This window comes from Equus asinus, chromosome 9, assembly GCF_041296235.1.
Source record: "Equus asinus isolate D_3611 breed Donkey chromosome 9, EquAss-T2T_v2, whole genome shotgun sequence".
NCBI lineage: Eukaryota > Metazoa > Chordata > Mammalia > Perissodactyla > Equidae > Equus > Equus asinus.
In genome coordinates this window covers 70,334,944-70,358,041 of record NC_091798.1, presented here as the reverse complement: position 1 = coordinate 70,358,041, position 23,098 = coordinate 70,334,944, and the positions used below count along the sequence as shown (strand labels likewise).

The following is a 23,098-nucleotide window of genomic DNA, read 5'->3' as shown; positions in this document are numbered from 1 at the left end:
TTAAACCGTAACGGATTCCACCAAATTACCTGACAAAACAGTTTTTCCAATTTACAGTCCACAGTGAATGTGAGAGCCCCATGTCATTACCTATGCTAGATGCTTTCACACTTGAAAAATTTTGCCCAGTGTTTACTTAAACAAAGGAACTCCTCTTATTGTTCATTAAAAAGATTATAATTAGCTGGAAGGTCTTAGTAGAATTACCTCTAAAGTACATAGTCTAAGTCAGGATTTCTCAAGGTTGGATCTGAGGACCACCTGCACCAAAATCTCCTTGGGGTGCTTTTTAAAATGAAAATTCCTCGTTCTAACCGGGAATCAGATACACTGAAAGTAGAGGCTAGCCAGTGGTGCACTGAAGCTGGCTCATGTTTGCTCACGAGAGCCAACTGTTAATTTTCAGATACTTTGTGAGCTGATTGTTAATTATAGCCATCATTAAAAATAAAGGCAGTAAAAACTCAAAAATCATCATCTCCTAATTATTTTACTGCATTTTACTATTATCTGTGCTCTTGAGGGTGTTTACGTCTATTGTCTAAAAATAGGGGAATACTATTTTTGAAATGATGTGTTAACTGCTCATGTCTTCCCAACCCAGTGTTCGGTGATGTCATATTGGTAGCTTGAAATCAACCGTGGTAGGAAAATTGACGCCATGGAAATTGACAAATTCTGCATATCGGTGATAAATTATTTTGTTGGTTGTTTAGATTTAAGAAAATGGTGGAAAAGATGTTAGTAATGCAGATTATTGTGAATAGCCCAAAAATTTGAGGAAATAGTCTTCCACTATTCAAAAACTATTATCCAATACAGCAAAGGTTTTGCTGACATTGTTGACTAGCAAGTGCAGTTCCAACATATGTCTTTGTTGTTTCCATAAACAAGAATATCAACAAACATTCATGTCTGAACTACTCACTCATCAGTTACAACCATGGGTTGGTTCAGCAAAAGTTAACAAAAGAATTTTGTGAAATTCAACTGGTTAAATGGAATTTACAATAAAGACTATTATATATTTTATTATTATTTATAAATTGTGTGCCACACATTTTTATATTAATAAAAACTATAATAAATTTATATGTACACACAAGTGCATGTTTTTTTCAGAGCCGGTTTGTTACCAGCACACCAATGAGCCCAGGATTCTGAAATTTTAACCGGCTCCTGGGTTGGTTTTAATGCAAACTAAAGTTTGACAACTGAGGCTCAAATTTCTTTAGTAACCATTGAAATTACTTCTACATTTTTTTTCCCCTTACTGTAGGTGTGTCAGGGCCATCTCCTGGGGCATGAGACACGAGCAGAATAATTTGCGATTTACCAGAATAAGTATAATTAAATCTCAATGCTCTTAAGAAAAGGGGAGCTTTGAAAGAACATGCATTTAGTTACTATCTGGTTATTCTATCAATTTTCTTTTTCATTCTTAACTTTTTCACTTTTTCTATAGCCTCTTAAGGCCTTTTCAAGCCTAAGGGCTGAGATTGAAACATGGCTGAGAAGACATTGTTGAAAAGGAAACCATGACTTTTCTTTTTCTTTTCTACTGAAAAGAAAGGAGTAAAAACCATAGATCTTATGTGTTGTGTACTAATTCATTTGTAAAGCACTTGTTTTTAACGCCAGACACTGAGTCTTTGGGATGATAGAATGAGAACCGTGTGACTAGAAGGGATCCTCTAGCCCAGACCTCTGTTTCACAGAAGTCCTCCATTTGGTCGGAAAGGTTAAGTGAGTTGCCTACGGTAGTATAGCTACTAGTCCGATGCTATTAAAAACTAAAAGAATTGAATTTGTGTGGAATTTCTAGTTACCTTATGTGCCAAAGTTCACATGCCAACTATATAAAACAAATAATGGAGTCAGTGTTTCTAAAAGTCCTTTGAACCTGTAGGAACAGAGAGGAATGAGCTCATTCATGCACAATAGAATAAATATGAATAAAGATTGGAGATCTTTACCTCATCTCATTTATGCCTTTTCATTCTGAAGCATGAAGTAATCCACCTCCCTTACCATGTAGGGCTATTTCTAAATCAGGTTGCTTGATAATCCCACTGATTTCAGAATAATTGTAATCGGATGTTCTTCATGTTCTTCTCTAACCTTCATTACACACAAGCAGCTTGATGTGAGTCATAGGAATGATTTTAGGACTATTCAGTACCTCTCAAATGATCCAAAGAAGCCTATTATCCTGCAGTATTTTTTTGCTGTCGCCAATCTCTTGACATAAATGTGAGCTCCCTGATTCTCTAGCTTCCTGCATTTCAACTTCGTTAATCATCTTCCGTATGGAAGACTAATGATCCTTATTCATCTCATTCATTCCATGGGACACCTGTTTATTTTAATACCTAAATATGGTCATTAAGTATCAGGAATTACATTTTCATTCATTTGGTTATGAGAAGATATGTAAAGCACTGCAGTATCATTTCTTTTTTAAAGAATATATTCAGAATGTTCTTTATCCCTTAAAATGTGGTGGTTGTGTTTTTAAAAGTGATTTAACATTGAACAATATAATATTTAGCTTCAATAAAAAGTAATTTAACTTAAATTTAAAAATAAATTTAGCTTAAAAAGTGTTACCTTTTTTTAGAAAAAAGCTTTCGTTATACCATTTAGTTTTTCACATTTTGTGTTTATTTTCTAGTTGTTTCTCGAGAAAGCCTTATACTTTACCTTCACTTGCCCCTTTGCAACTCATGCTTTTTTAATCACTCATAATTATTAACTGCTTTTTTGAAGCTGGTCAGGGCTACATAGCCATCAGCTAATTAATCCACTTAAATTAACAGCAGATAACATTTCATTTTTAACTGAAAGAAAAATGCACATTCCGTTTCCCATTTACTGTTAATTCCTTTTTATGTTAGTTGACTGTCTTACTTGCAAAATGGAAAAGATACTCTAAATAAATACATGACCAAGAGACATTTGATGAAAACCATTCAAATATAACATTTAATAATATTTACAAAATATTGTGTTAGAAAAATAAAATCCAACCTCCTCTAGGCCCAGAAGAGATCCTTCTAACCTCCCAGTTTCTTCCAACAGAAACACTACCCTCCTCTTCATCCAATTTGGAAACCATCCTGCTCTCCATTTCTTCTCTTTACGTATTAATTCTTCTTTTCTCCATCTTTGAAAACTTTCAAAAGTGTTTCTTCTTGTGGGGACATTTCTCCTCACCTACATTTTTCTAGCCCCATTTCTTCACAGGTATTCCTTTTCCTTGTTTTCCCAACTTACATGTAATGTACCACCTATTAGTAACTGAAAGGAGAGTAAAGTCGGACCTGTAAACACAGACCCTTCTGCACTGACCCTTTACCTTACGGTGTAAAGACTTGCTTAAGGTCTGAGGGAATTTTGAGAGATAATTTGGGTCACTGAGGGGTTTCAGTGTTTTTCCATTAATGTAGTAATGATATTTAGCATTTGTATACTACTACTAGCATTTGTATACTACAATCCAGAAGTGCTTTATAACTATTACTTTATTAATTCTCATACCATGTTGCAACATAAACATATTGAATGACTGCAAATTAATGCTAAATCAAATATATGAACTATATTGTTAAAAAATGCATTCCCTCATTAATAGCAAGAACCTCAAGCGTTCATAATTATGTGTAATTAGATACTTTGGATTTATTTTTTCCTTGAAGAACCAAAACACAATACACAATGGTATTTTTTTTAAAAGGTATGCTATTTTTAGTGAGGAAGATTGGCCTTGAGCTAACATCTGTTGCCAATTATCCTTTTTCTTTGTTTTTTCCCCTCCCCAAAGCCCAGGTACATAGTTCTATATCCTAGCTGTAGGTCATTCTGGTTCTTCCGTGTGGGATGCCACCACAGTGTGGCTTGATGAGATGTGTGTAGGTCCACAGGCGAGATACAAACAGGCCAACTCTGGGCTGCTGAAGTGGAGCACACAAGTTAACCACTCAGCCGCGGGGCCAGCCCCTACAATAGTATTTTAAGTTGATGAGGATAATTGGGTTGAAAATGTAGCCACTGATTTTTGTTTGAGCTTCAAAAAATATATTTTCCAATTAAATTACAGCTTTTGCAGAATATAAATTTTCTGTTTTCAAAACAAAATAGGATGGTGTTGCTGCTCGGTTATCCTCTCTTTGTCATTCATGAGCATTTAGAGGTTTCAGTTAAAGTAAAAGAGGGAAAACACCTTGTTGCACAAAATAGTTGAGAATTCCAAAGGGAGTGAAAGATAAACCTTTTATATATATATAAAAACATACCCTCAAGACAATTCAAAAATTTATACTAGAGCATTTTATATGTGAAACATGCTTTGAGCTTTATATTTCAAATTGCGTTTAAAACAGTTTCTTTGGTCAAAACTCTTGAAATCCCTTTTTATTCCATTACTTGTTTTATCCAGTACTTTCTCTGTGGTTCCTATACTTTTGCAGGTATATTCTGCCTTCAGTGGAGAGAACAGACAATAATTGAGAGAATGCAAAAGGAAATTTAGATTATCATTTTAGAAGTGAATATATATTAAAAACAGAGATACAGAAGTAAAAAGTGACTGATAGGACTTTTCACTGGGAGAAAGGGGAAATTAAAAAAATAAATAATTTTAGTAAGTGGGTATATTATTTAAAAGTGTCCCACCAAAGTCCATGAAGGTAGTGGACATGCTAGTTAAATGTGCCTGGTCTTAGCCAAAACACAACTCCTTCAGAAAGACAAATGTTTAAATATGTTATGTACATAAACATAAAGATTTAAACCTTAAGGCCTCAGGAAGGGGACGGAAGTGGAGAGTTTTTGCTTCTTGATCTGGGTTCTGGCTCCACGTCTATGTTAGTTTGTTAATATTCCTGAAGCTGTACCTTCCGATTTGTGCACTTTTCTGTGTTTTATAGTTCAACAGAAAGTTCAAAAACCAATCAATAATTTGAAAACCCAGTGCCATGTTTTAAAAAATATTGTATTTACCTAGGATTGGTGGATTTTGGCTTTTCATTTTACTTCCTTAGAAGTATGATTCTGGAGCAGGTTCGTAATTCTGAGAGAAGAAATAGTGTAGACCGTAAGCCTGGCTGTCGATTCTTTTTTTTTTTTTTTGCATTCATAAAAGATGGAAACAGGAAAGTACTCTGACATTAGTCGTGCCATAACATCCTCCACACACACAGCGATTATAAAAGCACATTGGTGAGCCTGCCTGCCTGCCTTCCATTTGATCTCTTCTGGGAACCGCACAGGCCGTCACTTGTGAAAGTCGTCTTCTTGCAGGATGGATAAATGCATTTTCTCTTCCTTGCCACAGGACAAATGGAAGCTAGTAATTTCTAGTCCCATAGCAGTGAATACAAAATCAAATGAGGCGAACTTGCTGCAGTGACAGCTTCAAAAGGAATTCTTTTTTGAAGATTTTTTTTTTCCATAGTGCTGGTGTGTTTAGCACCGAAGCTCATCTGCTAAGCCAGCTTTCAACAGCCTCCAGGAAAACTTCTGTGCAGTTTGTATCATATATTAACAGTGCCCCGATTTCAGTTATATTTGCTAAGCAGATACACGTTTGCCGTGACAGCTTAAAGTGTTAGTGCTTTTTGACTAGAGACTATTTTATATCAGTGTATCTGTAACTGGAGAGTCCTGATATTCTGAAAATATGCTTTCAGGGATCTGTGAATTCTCTACAAGAAATTTGATGACTCAGTTTTTGTTTTAAAGAAACTCTAATAAAAAACTTTAATGTATGCATTTTCTGGTTCATTTGAAGGATCATCTTTTTACTGAGTACTGTCAGGTGACCAGGACCTGAATTTATAATCCAGGTGGTACCAAAAAAACAATCAAGGAGCTGTGTCTTAACTTCATTAAAACCAGGCTTCCACTCAGCGTGCTTGTGCCCACAGTGAACATGAGATGACCCCAATCTGCTGTGCCTGCCACTGTTTCCTATTTGTCTCTTGTGCTGGCGTCCATCTCTCTGCTGTTCAGGGTTTCAAATGTACAGAAATAACCTTTTTTTAATATAACAGCACAGTCCAACTGAATAGAAATAACTTTTTTTTTTTAACAACGTGGCCCAACCGAAACAATTGACAGCAATCTGTTCCAACGCTAAGGAAACTGGCCGTGTTGGATTTATTAAGAGACCTCACTCTCCACTCTCCTAAAGGATTTTCCCAGTTATTTTGACTATATGAAATTTTCCCTGACGTTAGAAATGAATCCCCAAGTAATCTCCTGTTTTTGGTCACCGTGGGAGCGATGATTTAATCTCAGCAAAACATCATCTGTCCAATTAATTTATTGTTGTTAATTTAGAACAAAGAACTATAAGGTAAAGATATAGCAGCTTAATAGTACAAGAGTTATTACAATATCTATGTACATAGATTATTGCAAAATTATTGGTGTGTAATGTGATATCCTTGATTCATTTTTGTTTGTTCAAGAGAGGGAGAAAGTCCAAAAGGTATCTTTAAATTATGTTGAGAAGACTTTGAGAGGGTAGAAGGATTTGATACAGTTTATAACTATTTGCTTATAAATTTTCTAAAGTTCGTTTTTTGATATTGAAGATGTTACTTCTCTATTTTTCATAAGACTTGGCAGTGGTTCCAGGCATGCTTTTTCAGTATTTCCATAAGGAAAGGATACATTATCCCAAACTGTGGTTGGGACAGTAGATAATGGGTGTGCTTTATCCTCCACCTTTACCTTCCTAGGAGAGAGTAGTGAATTGAAATCCACTCTACCACTGTCTATCTGAAGGACTTTTCCAATTAGTGGGATTTAGTTTATAACAATACATTGTTTCCCTCAGGATCAATGGTTAACCTATCCTTTTATTGAAGTAGGAAACAACCAGGACAAGATGAGCTCATGAAGTGTAGAGAGCTATCTCTAGAGGGAAAGATTAGGAGAAACTGACAGACTTCTAAGGATCCAAGATGTATTAGGTTATTATCATGCATCATTCCACATACTTACTTTACTACTTAGCTATGAACCCCAGCAGGAACTACAAGCTATTATTAGAAAAGCAAGCTAAATAGTTTGGAATGGATAACCTCATATCCCATGCATTCATCTCCCATTAAGAGAAGTGAACTTCCTACTTAAATGGATGTCCTTAGTACCACTGGTTACTTATCCATTCTTGCTTAATTCCTTTATCTTAGCTTCAGGATATTTCATAGATAAAATGCCTTGGAAGTCTCTGAGAAATAGAAATCTTTTTTTTTTAAGTATGTTTACTAAATACTAACATTGAGAATTAGATTTGATACCCACGTGTGTCAAAAATTAGCTGAATTGCTCTGGCTAACACTCAATCTCTGTAGCCTCTTTTTCCCTATCTATAAAGAGCAAGAGTTGAACTCCATCATCTGCAGGGTCCCTTTCAGTTCTGAAATTCTATGAGTCTATATATTTGATAGAATACCTTACTGTGGTTATATATCTCTGCCTAAGCAGAGGAGAGCAATTTCTCGAAAAGGGTAAGCTGAGACCCATGTGGAGTGGTCATCCAGTTTTCATCTTGTTCAAGATTAGGTTCTGAATGAATGCTATTTTCAAGTCTCATCCAGTGTCTGGAAATACTTGTTTCTTTCATTATCAGACTACTCTTTATAGGTTTTACCACTCAACCACCAGTACTGCAGTACTGTTCTATGCTGTGATGTGCTGCTAAGGCATTATTAGACTTTGTTACTTTACATTTCTTTTTAAAAATAATTCTTTTAACTTTTCCCTGTTAATAGCTTCACCATTACAAAAGCTTCCATTATATACATATGACATTATAATAGAATATAATGACATATAATGAAATATGCTTCTCCATGTCATAAATACCTATGAAATTTCATCTCCATATCTTGAAATCCTTTATGCTAAAATTATGTCTTACTGAAAGAGAACAGCAATCATGAAAGATCCCTTTAACAGGAATGTCGGTTTGATCCTCTGTAAATAGACAGAACATTAATGGCTAAAAGTCAAGTATTCACCAGTGTACCTTGAGAGAGAGTGAAGCTACAGCCCAGTCCAATGAAGAAGAGAATGGCTTTACTTTGGAATAAGAAAACTAAAATAAGATAAATTAAGCTACCTGGAAAGAAGAGCTGTCAGGATTTTTGCATGATGACGGTAGTACAGGATTAGTGAACAAATGTAGTTTAAAACAACAATTTCAATATCAATATAAAAATGGCCTCACTCTCTTTTCTACAAACATAAGATCCTGTTGAACTGACTTCTGGCACAGAACTCAGAAAGAAGCAGATTGTCTTAGGTCTAGTTAAGGGGAACTTTAATACTAAAAGTCATAGAAGGACCTTGAAACAATGCATTATGAGCTTCTTCATGGTCCTATGGTCCATAAGCCAAGACTTTCGTTTTAGCCAGAACGTGGTGTTTATGTCTTGCTAAAATTTCTTAATTTCACTGGTGACTCTGTTCTGTGTTTACCTAGTCCAGACCCTTCTGAAATCACCATTTCTGTTCCCATTTTGAGAATATCTATTTTGTGCAATATCTTTAACATACCATTTTAATGCTAATTCCTTTTTTTAAACCATCTCTTTACTCATTTAATAGTCCCATGTTCCTCTCCCCATTTCTTCTATTCCTGTGTTATTAGCTACGTTCTTTACAGAGATTATCTCATTTATAGACTGCAGTTTATCTTAGGGGGATCAATATTGATCATAAATACTAATCTACTAAGCATTAAATAGATAACCTTGTGTATCCTACTCATTTTAGACAAAGGAACTCAGTGAGCACCTGGTTGAAAACTGATGATGATCTTTTAAGTCACTATGGTCAGATAACTGTGTGTGATTAAAATACCCAGATTAATTCCAAAATTTCCACCCAGTGAATCTTACATGTTGTACATTGGAAATGCACAATATTTATACTGAAATATAAATCAGAGGAATAGTCCACTTCCTAGTCTACCTTTCATTCAGACAAATTCAATCCTATAATTTCAGCCCATTTTAGTGATTTGACTCATTACTGGTCCCATCTTTTTTTAAGCTATGAGATCCATTCTCTGCTTCTGCCCTGCAATGACTTTTCCATCTATTTCTTCTTCTCTCTCCTGTTTTCTTTCATTCTAGTCACAGAATCAGTCTTTATGGACACCTTCTTCAGCTAGGATAGATTTTGATATTCTGAGTTCATTTTCTGTACAATTTCTTAACTATGTCAGTTCTGATTTCATTTTTTCCTCTTATGTGGTAAAATATTAGCAGAAGGAAGCATTGATGTTATTTCTTTATGATAATAAGCCTTTTAAGTGCCATCCATTTTTGTGATGATGCATGTCAGAGACAGATTTCATATATAGCCAAGTGAATTGAAATGAATTAATTCTTATGAGGCTTCATATCTTGTGGCTGAAGCACTGTGTTACAATAGAAGGGCAGGCAAAGTCATAGCACACTGGAAATCATCAGTAAAATATGCAGAAGTAGCTGAAGTTCCTGAGTTCACCAGCTGTAAGATCAGTGTATAGGTTGTGGAAATAACCATGCATCACTGTGGCAAGGATCACGTTGGAGTTAGAAGATCATAGTCTTCACACCAAACACTAGGCTGAAATATGCTTCTCTCCAAAGCTGCCACTTGCTGTAGGAATAGCTGTGAATCCAGGAGCCCTCCAGACCCTAGCCCACCTTCTCTGAAGGAGTTCAAGTTGCTCTTGCTGGAACTTCTCACTCTGTGTATATGCAAGCACATGGGCTCTTCAGGTCAAACTGTAGAAAGTCATACTAAGAGATCACAGTCATTTATAATAACAAAATTTGATTCTGAAATAGTGAATATGTGAATAACAAGTGACTCTTAATAATGTCTAAAATGTATATAAATATACTTTATGAGTATTTACATTGAGATAACTTCTAGAATTTGGTTCAACTAAAATGCCTTTGTTAAAATGTGTATTTATCCATTAGTAAATAACAGACTTTCTTAAAATCACACAGTTAGAATTGTATTCTGTCACCCCATGGTTAAATAATGATGATAATCTAAAGTGTTTTCCATAATTTAAAGCCTATTTACATGCTCATACACCCACGCGCACACCCACAGCATAGTTTTTAGAAATGCCTTGTTTATTGATGATTCAATGGATCAAATTGACCAGATAAATTTGATGTAAACAAATTCCTTCAGCCATGACTCAGAAACTCTATCTGGTGTGGTTTTTATGTGTATCTCTTCACTTAAAATTTCTGTATATTTTGATTTCTGAAGTTTTTTGTAAAACAAGCGAGATTTTCACTTTGGATCTTTGTATATTCACCAGCCTTCTGCCCATTTAAGATTTACATTCTATAAGGCAAAACTTAGAGTCTCTCAAATTCAATTTTCCCTTAAGTCATTATATTATAATATGTAAGTCAGAAGTTCAGTATATTTCTCTCCAGAATGTGTTGATCGTCTCATATTACTACTTGAATTTTTAGCTGTTTTGTTATTATTGTGTGATGTCCTTGACTTTCTTATAGGATGTGGCATGTAGTTGATAAACATGTGGGATCAAATGAAAACCTGGTACTATGTAATTTCAGTGGAGTGAGTGGTGAGACCGTGGCTCACTTTTAAAACTCTGGAGGGAAGCAAATAGACAACACTCATGTAGCAATGGCCATTACTTAATTTGGAGAAAACTTTGATAAGTATGGGTATAACATGTCTTTAAATTAAAATTTGTTTTTAACTTATTTCTGTTCTTTTTTTTTTGAGTAAAAAGCTATTCAATTTGGACCATTCTAATAAAGAACATTATCTAACAAGAGGATGCACCGTTACTGTCAATAGCTGGCATGTTACTCTTAGTAACCTTCCTGCTCCTTTTAATTTAGTGACCCATTTCAGCTTTAATGATAAACTTCTTTAATAGTTCCTGAAATGTGTTAACTTATTTATTAATTTCTCCCATTTAATTTTTTTTAAGTCATGGTAAAGAATATCAGCCAAGTTGGATATCAAAATGTGATTCACTTGATTCTTTCAATGCAAAGATGTAATGTAAAACCAAGAGACAATTCTCATTGCACGTTGACCCTTTTGCTTGAATGGACATTGTATGAGGGAAACTCAGTATTGTTAATTAAAGCAAAAAATAACAAAACCTGACATTCACTAATTAGTAACTAATCTGTAAGTGCCAGATGAACTGGCATAAAGTATATTTATATATATTTTAGACATTATCCTGTCTAAAGCAGTGATCCTGTCACTCCGCTGCTTAAAATCTTCCAGTGGCTTCTTTGCAGAGAGAGTGAAACTCACACTCTTACCACACTCTGCCTGGCCTGATGGCCAGCCTAGGTCTCCAGCCTAATGGCCACTCCATCCTTCCTGAACCACAGTAGATAAAATAGCTACCCAATCACATTATCCTTTTGAGTTCACTGAGTGACATTATCTTGTTGATATATTTGGTGTTTTGTTTTTCCCTATCCCTCCTACCCCATTTCCTTATCTCTCCACTCCCATTAGAACATAAGCACCATGAAAGCAGGAAACTTGAATATATTATTTTTCACCGTATTCCCACTGTATAGAACCATGCCTGAATATAGTGATTGCTCAATAAATATTAATTGAATGAGTGGATGATTATCATTTCTCAAAATAACCTTATAGGATAGGTATGATGTCTTTTATACCCATGAGAAATGTTTCCTGAAATCAACTAAACTAATTAGGTGAGTCTCTGGAGTTTAGAATCCATTTGGTGTGAATGAAGAGTATACTTTCCACCATTCTCTTTTGATCAGTTGAGATATTTATATAATTCTGGGTAAAGTCATTGGCTAATCATTTTGAAAGTAGTATTTACTAAATACTACTAAATATTTACTAAATCTCATGCATTACATTTAGGAAACCTTGTTCTCAAAAATAAAATTTTTTTAAATAAATTAAAAAGCAGTACTCTGTTATCTTTTCTATATTTAAAAGCATAGGCAAAAATGAAGAAAAACCTGTGGTTGTTATTTATTATTATTTTTTCTCCTTATTTCTTTAAAACTCAATTGAAATTTAAAAAAAAAGAACTCACTGAAATTATTGTGGAAAAGCACCTCTTTGAAATTGACTTAGGAGATTGGCTAGAGATCACTTTATAAATGACCAAAAACCCCCCCCAACTGATTAAATATAAAATGTTTATCATTGAATTTATTTTTGTACTATCTTTGTTAAGATCTAGCTTGATACTATACAGAGAAATTTCCTTTGTGTTTCATTACCAAAGTATTAAATATGATGTGTTATACTTTCTTTCTAAACTTTATCTATGATAAATTAAAATACATATCTTGTTAGTTAAGTTACCTGTTATTATGTATTTCTATATGAAACTACTTTTGCTTTTCTCATGAGAATTACATCTGAAAGAAAAAAATTCTCTTAAAAAAACCCCTTCCATCTGCTATTATTTATTAGTACACTTCACTTCTTAATTTCTAGTATAAATCTATCAATCTTGCACACAGAAACATGCAATAATTATTTATATTAAAATCAACTCTCAAAATTGAGATATTAAGTTTTATAATGACTTAGAATAAAATGTGAAGTAGAAAGCATTTAACATCTACAGAAATCAAAGGAAGGAGTATAGTCATGTCTACGTGGTGAGAGATCTGCAAGTTCAACAGAGATAAGAATTTCGATGGGTAATTTAAATTTTTACCTTCGACTTGGGGAAGGCAAAGGAAGAAGGGAGAGAGAGGATTTGTAAGCCGTCTCTGAAGTGTCCTTGGCAAAGATAAAGAGATACTCAGAGCTTTTCACAACGTTAGGGTGGAAAAAGAATGAGCAGCAGGTTTCTGTTTAGATGGTGGGAATAAGCCAGGCTTAGAAACCCAAGAAGGTGATTCCTACACATAAATTTGAGACATTGCAGACTCTAAAAATGGTAAAAAGCCCAAATTATGTACTGCTTCAGTTTTTGAAAAGTAGAAAAGCTAGTTGTTTGGAGCCCAATGGAACATTGAATTATTGAGTATTGAGTTATAATCATTTAAAATTTATTAGTTTAAGAGGCCAGCCCAGTGGCACAGCAGTTAAGTGCGCACGTTCCGTATCTGTGGCCCGGGGTTTGCCGGTTCAGATCCTGGGTGCGGAAATGGTACTGCTTGGCACGCCTTGCTGTGGTAGGCGTCCCACGTATAAAGTAGAGGAAGATGGGCATGGATGTTAGCTCAGGGCCAGGCTTCTTCAGCAAAAAATAGGAGGACTGGCAGTAGTTAGCTCAGGGTTAATCTTCCTCAAAAAAAAAAAAAAATTTATTAGTTTGAAATCTATTTTTCACATTTTCCTATTTAAGATGTGAATTTTGTATGTTTTCAGATAATCACAAGGACTGTTCTGGTGTGTCCTTACACCTCACACGCCTGCCGTAAGTACTTCCAGTTATCCTAGTGGAGTGGCAACTTTAAGATCTTTGAGAACTTAAAAGTAGGAAATCCGCTATACAACAAATTACCCTAAACTTAGTGGCCTAGACAACAAATATTTATTGTCTCAGTTTCCTGTATGTCAGGAAGCTGGGCACAGCTTAGCTGAGTGCCGTGGCTGCTGGTCTCACACAAAGGCTGCAGTCAAAGTCTCAGCCAGGGTTTCAGTCATCTAGGGGCTCAGCCCAGGAGGAGCCACTTCTAAGATGGCTCTCATGGCTACTGACAGAATTCATTTCCTTCCTGGCTATTGGCTGGGGTACTGCCTCGTTTCCTTGCCATGTGGGCTCTAAACAGGGCAGCTCGCAACATGGCAGCTGGTGTCCATCACAGCAAGCAAGGGAGAAATGAGAGGGCATGTAAGATGGAAGCCAGAGTCTTTTTGCAGCCTAGTCTCAGAAGTTACTGAATAATATACAAGTCTGATAAGTGAAGAAAATAGTTGCCACAAATTTTCATACTGTGACTCCTATGATAAAAAAATGAAATCACTTTTGCCGTATTCTGTTTGTTAGAAATAAGAAATTACTAGGTCCACCCCACGCTCAAGGAAAGAGGATTAGACAAGGGCATCAGTGTCAGAGCCAGGAATCAGTGGGAGCCATATCAGTCAGGGATCTCCAGAGAAACTGAACCAATAGATGCTTTTTATATGCGTATACATAGACACAGAAAGAGAGAGACATTTACTTTAAGGAATTGGCTCGCACGAATATAGGGGCTGGCAATTCTGAAATCTGTAAGGAAGGCTGGCAGGCTGGCAATTCTGGCGGAGTCAGTGTTGCAGTTTTAGGTCCAAAGGCAGTCTGGAGGCAGAATTCCTTCCTCTTTGAGGGACCTCAGCCTTTTCTTTTTAAGAGACCCACCCACACTGTAGATGGTGATCTGCTTTACTCAAAGTCAATGATTTAAATATTAATCATATCTAAAAAATACTTTCATAGGAACGTCCAGGCTAGTGTTTGACCAAGCAACTGTGCACTATAGCCTGGTCAAGTTGACACATACAATTAATCACACAGGAGCCATTTAGAGACTGCCTCCCACATTCACTGTGCCGTAAAAATGTCTGTTTACCTATTTGCCCAAGAAAATAAGTTATTTTTAGGAAAAAATATATATATTCTATGTCTTTTTCCATGTTATTTTGTTTTAATTTTCACAAGAATTATGTTTTACAGACCAGTGTATTGAAGTATATCTTATTTTTCCAAGGTAATAGTTTTACCTTTTCAAATCATTGAGATAAATATTGCTGTTTTCTGCAGACAGCCTTTAATTGCTGGCATGTACCTTATGATGGCTCTTGACACTGTTATACCAGCAGGAGAGAAAGGTGAGTAATTATCTTTGAGTATTTACCATTACCTCACAACTAATCTATAGGAATGGATTTACAGTATATTTCTTATAAATTTTTGAATGGCCAATATTTTTGAGTCCCTGAAAAAACAAACCAATTCTTTATTATCCTTGGATTTAAAATAGGTTTTTGTACTATTTCAAGCCAATGGTTTATTATTTCCATTATTTTATTGAGATGCTAAGAATTAAGCCCATGAGTAGGTAGTGAGTTATACAAATTAAAGAATAAATCTTGAGTATGGTGCAAATCAATCATCCATTCCTTAGATGCCAAAGACAAACATCATAACATACGGTGGCATGAACTACTGTAGAGAATATCAGGTTCAAAATCAAGAAGCTAGCAAATGCAATACCGACCCAGTCTTTTAATGTAGATATACTGGGCTTATTTCCCCATTTTAATAAGGATAATAATAGCTGATTCTCCTAAACTTACAAAAAGCTATTGGAATAAGTATACTGTTATTTACTGATGTATGTGACCCTCCGATGAAAGTGCCATATTAAGTACAGTAGTCCCCCCTTATCCGCAGTTTCGCTTTCCATGCTTTCAGTTACCTGCTGTGAACCCATGGTCCAAAAATATTAGATGGAAAATTCCAGAAATAAACAATTCATAAGTTTTAAATTGCACGTATTCTGAGTAGCATGATGAAATCTTGAGCAGTCCAACTCCGTCCCACCCCAGGAGGTGAATCATTCTTTTGTCTAATGTATCCATGCTGTATACCCTACCTGCCAGTTAGTCACTTAGTAGCTGTCTAGGTTATCAGATTGGCTGTGGGAGTATCACAGTGCTTGTGTTCAAGTGACCTTTATTTTACTTAGTAATGTCCCCAAAGCTCAGGAGTAGTGATGCTGGCAGTTTGAATATGCCAAAGAGAAGGCTTTAAGTGAAAAGGTGAAAGTTCTCAACTTAATAAGGAAAGAAAAAAATCATATGCTGAGGTTGCTAAGAACTACGGTGAGGATGAATCTTCTATCCGTGAAATTGTGAAGAAGAAAAAAGAAATGTGTGCTAGATTTGCTGTCGCACCTCGAATATGTATGTATAGGAAAAACATAGTATATACAACGTTCACTACTACCCTCAGTTTCAGGCATCCACTGGGAGTCTTGAACGGATCCCCCTGACAAAGGGGGGCTACTGAATTACCCATTTATTTTTACTGGGAATCTTTTAAAGTTAGTAACAAGTATAGTCATTGTTACTGTTCATTTGCTTATTATCAGACATATTTATTGAATTACTACTATGTGTTAGACTATAAGGAAGGGAGAGTATGAAATGGTCCGTTTTCAACAGGCACTGTCAGTTGAGTTATCTTAGGTGTTTGCGACCAATTTTTCAAAGATCCTTTTGTTCTAAAAATAAAAACCAAATTTCAAGCTTTTTCAACTGCATAAATTCCCTGGTAAAAGTAACAAATTAAGCCTATGTTTTCACTGACACGGTATTTTGGTTTGGCCCTAGTCATTTTGTCTATGAATGAACTAAAATGTGAGGACAAAGGGTTCTTAACTCGTGTTAGTAAAGTGGCTGGCACACAATAAGTGGTTAATGTCTGCTGAGTTCATGAGCGCATGTTTACTTCATAGGCAAACCCCCATGCCTAGCATCCTGTGAATACTCTAAACATACTTTTAGACAAGAATGATGTTATCTTCCACTTGAATAGTGACTTTTTTCTGTGTTTTCATTTCTCACAGTGGTGAATTCTGACCTTTCATGCCATTATAAAAAGTACCCAATGCATGTTTTTGCCTATAGAGTTCACACTCACCATTTAGGTAAGAACTTTAAACTACATGTTAAATTATGAATATTTACCACTGTGCTTGCCATTTCCATAAATGTAAAATGTAAATTATATTTGACCTTAAATCTGTTTCACTAAAAGAAGTTTGCACAGTACTTTGAAATTCTGTATGTTTTTTCATCATACTGTTTTCATAAAATAGCTAGCATTGGGGGTTCTGAAAATATTCACATTTTATTTTGAAATGGGAAAGCAAATAATGCCTTTTATTTTTCTAATACCTTATTACATGATTATCATTTGTGCTCATTACAGGTAAGGTAGTAAGTGGCTACAGAGTAAGAAATGGACAGTGGACACTGATTGGACGTCAGAGCCCCCAGCTGCCACAGGTGTGTAGAGTCTAGTTTAAGTTTGAGAGAAAAAATATTACTCAGCAGATAGTAATTTAAAAAAACCTCATAAAACCCTTGTAAATTTCTCTGACCGCTAAGCATCTCTAAATCGAGCTTTACTGTATATCCAAGCAGTGTATAGCCTCCTTTTTTACAACTTCCAACTTGATGGTTTTCTTATTGATACTCTTAATATTTCTAAATGTGGTGGTGAACTGTGTGTATGTGTGTGTCTTCATCCTCTACCCACGGTGTTCCAAGCCTTGAGTTATTAAAGCATGTGGTTCTGGGTTTTACTGATCCTTTTAATGAATCATTGTTTGTCTTCTTGGCAGGCTTTCTACCCTGTGGAACACCCAGTAGATGTCAGTTTTGGTGACATACTGGCAGCAAGATGTGTGTTCACTGGTGAAGGAAGGACAGAAGCCACGCACATTGGGTATGATTCTGCAAATTCCACTATAGAAAAAGATTTTATTGGAACAAGGCATGATTATAGGTGACAGTTATCTTTATGAATGAATTCCACATTTTTTTCCCAGTATGAACAATTGCAAGAAAGTATGTAGCACTGTATCATTTTAGAACTGATCGATTTGGGTAAACTCGAGAACATGTGCTTATTTTTTCACGTTTCCTTTCTTCCTGCTTATTCAAGACCCTCAGTATCACACCTCTATATTATACTTACCTCAAGAGTGCATATTACTTCCTCAGACTCACTTTAATAAAGAAAAATATAATGATTGTGAATTGTTTTTCCTCAAATGTCCTTTAGCCCTGTGTTTAAATTTAGGCAGATATATGGGTTCTGCATTTGGTGGTGTCCATTAATTACTCAGAGCCATGGGTTTTTCTGCCTGTTGAAACTTATATGTATTCAATGTTTTCTAGTTATTTTGTCTACCCAATGAGGATGATAAGATGCAGCACTTTTGCAAAACAGGATGTTGGACTTTGAAATAATTTTCAAAATACTGAGCCTCTTTGAAATAAGTAAAATTTTCAAAGCACTGTGAATTCTTTCAAAAAAGGTATGCCTAAATTAAAAATGAAAGATAGTTTCTTATCGTCTTGTTAGTTAGAAAGAACCAAGAAGCCTCCTTTCCATGTTAAACTAGGTTATAAAATATTTACTGATGCTACCTGGAAGCTGGAGTTTTAAACCATTTTATCTTTTGATCAAAGAGAAATTATAGAAAGTAGGCATCTGAAAATATGCATTAGATGCACTGGAGGTAATTCGTATGATGACAAGAAGAACTGTTGGCTGTCATGGGAAAAAGAAAAGGTACTGATGTAGGTAACAGAAAAAAAGGGCCTTTGAGATGGTGGAATAGGATTTTGTATGTCAGTCTAAAAGGATTTTTATATTAATAAGCATCAATTTTGAGGCTAAAGGTAGAAAATATATGTTTAGAATAGAAAAAATGATCAATTTATATTAAAAAAGATGTTTCCAACAGCTTTGCTTTTTGATAGATTTGACAAATTTGGACAAGAAATTTGAGAAAAACAATAAAATTATGGAATTGCACAAAACGGTAATAAGAAAAGATTGACAAAGTAGACTTAATTAGATTTGAAGGAAAGAGTCTGACAATTCACTTCTTCACAGTCTTTCTACATGAAGTAATAGGATTCGCAGGGTATTGATCAGCTGACCTTGGTTTTATGTTAGTGTAGAGCCCGAGGAACTTTACATAAATGCTATGGGTTATTTTATTAACCTTTGAAATAGATAAACAAAATTGTAAAAAAAATCCCTTTCAACACATCGTATGTATTAGTTTACAAGTTCAAGTGTGGAATAAGTAGAATGTTTTGGTTAGAGCTCCCTTTAAAATGGGGGGCAGGAGGGCCTTGTAAGTTGGCCAGATGCTGTCCTTTGAGAATCCTCTGTGAGGCAATATCAACCGGAGAAGTTAATGACTTGTTACAGGACCAGCATGAGAGGCCAGAGTGATCTCTGGAGGCCTCTTTCAGTTTCATGAGTCCAGAATAATTCTAATCTTTTTTAAAGTATGCATTTTGCTTTAAAATAATACATCCAAATGATTATACCAGTCTGTCTTTTTGTAAATCTCATGTGGGCTAAAGGAAAATCCATTTTGTAGTACAAATGAAATAGAAAGAAGTTATAGGCAATTACGTTATTTGGCGAGTCCATATTCTGAATACTTAATTTATACTAAAGAAGCAATTTTTTTCCAGTAGAATGATAAACTAATAAGACAGGTTTGGATAAATTTAAATATTAATAAAATCCTCATAATAATGCTTAGCATTCCTATAGCATTTAATATGCTTTTTAGTTTTAGAAAAGTAGTAACAGCAATGCATCTGTTTTGTAAAATGATAGATACCACTTCCATAGGGTACTATAGAATCACAGTTGAGAGTTTAACCAGTAAAAAAAGAAAGCTAGTATTTTATGATGTCTATTAAATTAAGTGATACTCTGTAAATCTCCTCTCCCTCTCCTCCCTTCCCACTGAATCCCCAACTCACCTACACAAACATGCACTCCCACTGGGCATGAGTTTGAATCCTGAGCATGAAGCTGACTTAGATACAAATCCCACTTATCCAAAGGTCTTATGGGGCCAGTAGATGCCCCCTCCAGACACTGGAAGAACCATCAGCTTCAAGGGTTTTGTTTTTTTGGTTTTTTGGGTTTTTTTGATGGAGATTAGCCCTGAGCTAATATCTGCCACCAGTCCTCCTCTTTTTGCTAAGGAAGATTGGCCCTGAGCTAACATCTGTGCCCATCTTCCTCTATTTTATATAAGGGATGCCTGCCACAGCATGGCCTGATAAGCGGTGCGTAGATCCGCGTGCGGGATACAAACCAGTGAACCCCCGACCGCAGAAGCAAAGAGCATGAATTTAACCACTACACCACTGGGCTGGCCCCATCAGCTTCAAGTTTTCAACCTTCTTATTATGCAGCCACCTGAAAACTAGGTTTTACAGCAAAATTGTATCCTACTGGGAAAATTTTCAGTTGAGTGATTTTTCCACCCAATCCGAGCTTAACTCTATATTAAGGTAGAAATTTTAGGACTGGAGAAAACTTTGCTTGGATAGAACAATCATAGTTCTAATAAAAATCACCTTAAAAAATAAGGATCGATTTTCCCAGACAAGCAATTCATCTCAAAATACAACCATTAAAAAATAGATGGTTTAAGACAAGACATATTAATCAATTTACTTAATGGTACCTTTTTAAATTCATATATATAATATTTCTTTTTAAATAGTAAATATGGTAATATATCTTAGACACAGTTGCACCGGTGTGTATACTGACAACATAATACCAGTTAATATATGAAGAAGCAATATTTTGTGCCTGACTACATTATATATTTTATACGCAACATGACACTTCTCTAAATTTATTTCAAGTGTTTAGTCAAGTTTAAACTACAACAACAAAAAGCAATTTTTTTTTGTAAAGATTGGCACCTGAGCTAACAACTGTTGCCAATATTCTTTTTTTTTTCTGCTTTTTCTCCCCAAATCCCCCCAGTACATAGTTGTATGTTTTTAGTTATGGGTCCTTCTAGGTGTGGCATGTGGGACACCGCCTCAGTGTAGCTTGATGAGCAGTGCCATTTCCGCGCCCAGGATCCGAACCAGCAGAAACCCTGGGCCACTGAAGCAGAGCGAGTGAACTTAACCACTCGGTCACGGGGCCGGCCCCAACAAAAATCAATTTGATTAAGTCAGCTAATTTGCCTAAAAGTTTGTATGCTAAAACTTAAAATTAATTCTTGAGAATTGGTAGACCATATTTACCTATTTGATCAATTTTCTGTGTCATATTTTTCATTTGGAACCAGTTATTTCATGTACATATGAGAATGTCTAATGAATATTCATCGAAACCAAGCATAGCACTTTAAGCAACATTTTAAAGTGTATTATATGCAAATATAAAGTTATGTGATTAATAACTCCTTAATGTATAAGTTTAAAAGCACCATGAAACCTCTTAAGAAACAATTCAAAGTTTTGTGAAATACCTTCATTGGAGTTTTCATATTTCTTTCCAAAATTAGTATTACTCACCATTGGTTATTTTTCAGCCTGGCATCTGTTGAGTGTAAGGGGCAGGAGCCAGGCATGAGGGAATCATCAAAGTGCAGTATCACTGGCTGAAACATGGTCATGGTGTCCGACAATATATGGTTTCTTTTAATTATACATTTCAGAATACTTGGTACTTTCTTAAATCTTTATTACATATCTTTATCATATGAAATAATATATTTTTGTAAAGACCCTCATAGAACATGATACATAGATAAACAGATAGATATAAGTATTTTTCAGAAATGCTGTGAAATGCTATAATCAGTTGAGTTTGTAAAATTGACCTGACTCAGCAGTATGATATATTAGGGGTAACAGGTTATGCCGTAATAGGTTGTAAACATTTATTAAGATAGATTATGCATTCTTCTTTCATTCAACAAATAGCTTTTGAGGGCTTGCTATTTTCAGGCTCACCACACTTTGTCTAGATTTAAAGCTGGCTGGTATAAAAGAAATAGTTATCACATAAGCACTTTATTATGGATGGAGATGAAGGAAATGCACCACTGTGATTTTAGAATGTAAGTGATGCCAGTAGTCATCATTTAGGAAATCATATTGGCATTAGGGAATGTTTAAAGGGCTGCTCGACAGAGCCAGGGCAGACATGTGGACACAATCTCCTATACTTTCTCATGTTAATAATCGTTAGATTGACAGAGGTGAATTGCATATGTTGTGCTCTATGGAAAATAAGGATAGATGTGTAGGAATTCTCTCTTAGGAATACAGAAAGCAGTTTGGTTTAAAGTCAGATTTTTTTTTTTTGAGTGAAAGAAAAATGAATGTGGAATGAAATAGGCAAAGTGTGTTGCTGATACCAAGGATGATTTGAGTCCTAACATGTTTAGGCGATGTTAGTTTCTCTGTCAGATAGGAGCTCAGAGTTACCTTGACTACAAGTTCAAGTATAGATGGAAAGGAGTGAAGTATGACTCTTTTCTTTCTCTTCAGCTCTTGAATGAAATTTTCTTTGTGATAGCAAAGATTCTGAAATTATTTGATCAGCTCAATTTTGCATGGTAGAATCAGTACCTTAAATGAACTATATTGATGAGCTGATTAGGCTGTCTCACAAAATCACATGTGTTTAGACATGAACATGGGCATGATGTTTTTAAACAGTAAAATATGGAAAGATCTGTCCAAGGATTAGTTGCCAGCTTCAATTATTGTTATATACATTTATTAAATTTTTTCCTTTCATTAATTTGAGAAGCTTGCATAATTATTTTGCTTTCTCTCCCTGCACAATGATTCTAAGTTTTCTAAGCTACAGCCACACTTAAATTCCTTTCCTCTCTCTTGATCTATACATTTTTCCTCATTTTGAATGGGGGGAGGGGAGGTAATATGGTGAGAGGCTCTGGCTTATTACTTTGGCACCAGCCATTCCTTTTATTGCACATAATTTTCGCAGCTACTCCAAGGCTGTTAAAATGTAATTCTTAGGAATGGTGTTTTGACACGTGAAGATATGTGTGGCGAACAGGTGTTTGTTTGGGATTTCACTTCACTATTTGCTTATATTTCATGGGAGAGGCAATTACGCTGACAGGTATCAGATTCAGAGAGCGAGAAGCCAAATGATTTTTTAAAGCATACACAGAGCTGCTTATGGCAAGGGCTCATTCCTGTGGTCTCTCAGGGGCTCTCCATTTTCAGAGCTTAGAGAAACCACATTCCTGTTTAGAAAAACTTTTTTATTTTTTTTCCTTCCCTTACTGATGTCATTAGTGTTGCTATGGAGAGGAAGTGAGTGCCGCATGACATTGCTGGAAAAATCAACACTGACGTATTTCTGTACAGTAAATAGTCCACTTCATAGCTTGTTTTTTTATTAGTAAAGGCTTGCTAAAAATTGTCAGAACTAATACTAAAAAGGAAATGTTCCTTTACCCAAACTCCCTTAGTATATAAAAGTTTGTGAAGGTGTACCTAAATAATTCCTTCC

General features: G+C 35.3%; 1 protein-coding gene across 50 annotated transcripts in view; it reads left to right on the top strand.

The window, feature by feature from the left end:
• Positions 1-23,098, top strand: part of PAM (peptidylglycine alpha-amidating monooxygenase) — a 274,133-nt gene that overhangs the window by 192,657 nt on the left and 58,378 nt on the right. For all 50 annotated transcript variants that reach the window (XM_070517694.1, XM_070517690.1, XM_070517684.1 and 47 more), the window contains exons 8-12: positions 13,408-13,456; positions 14,783-14,850; positions 16,593-16,673; positions 16,958-17,034; positions 17,373-17,476. In XM_070517694.1, coding sequence (XP_070373795.1) covers positions 13,408-13,456; positions 14,783-14,850; positions 16,593-16,673; positions 16,958-17,034; positions 17,373-17,476 — 379 coding nt within the window. The remainder of the gene's footprint in view (positions 1-13,407; positions 13,457-14,782; positions 14,851-16,592; positions 16,674-16,957; positions 17,035-17,372; positions 17,477-23,098) is intronic.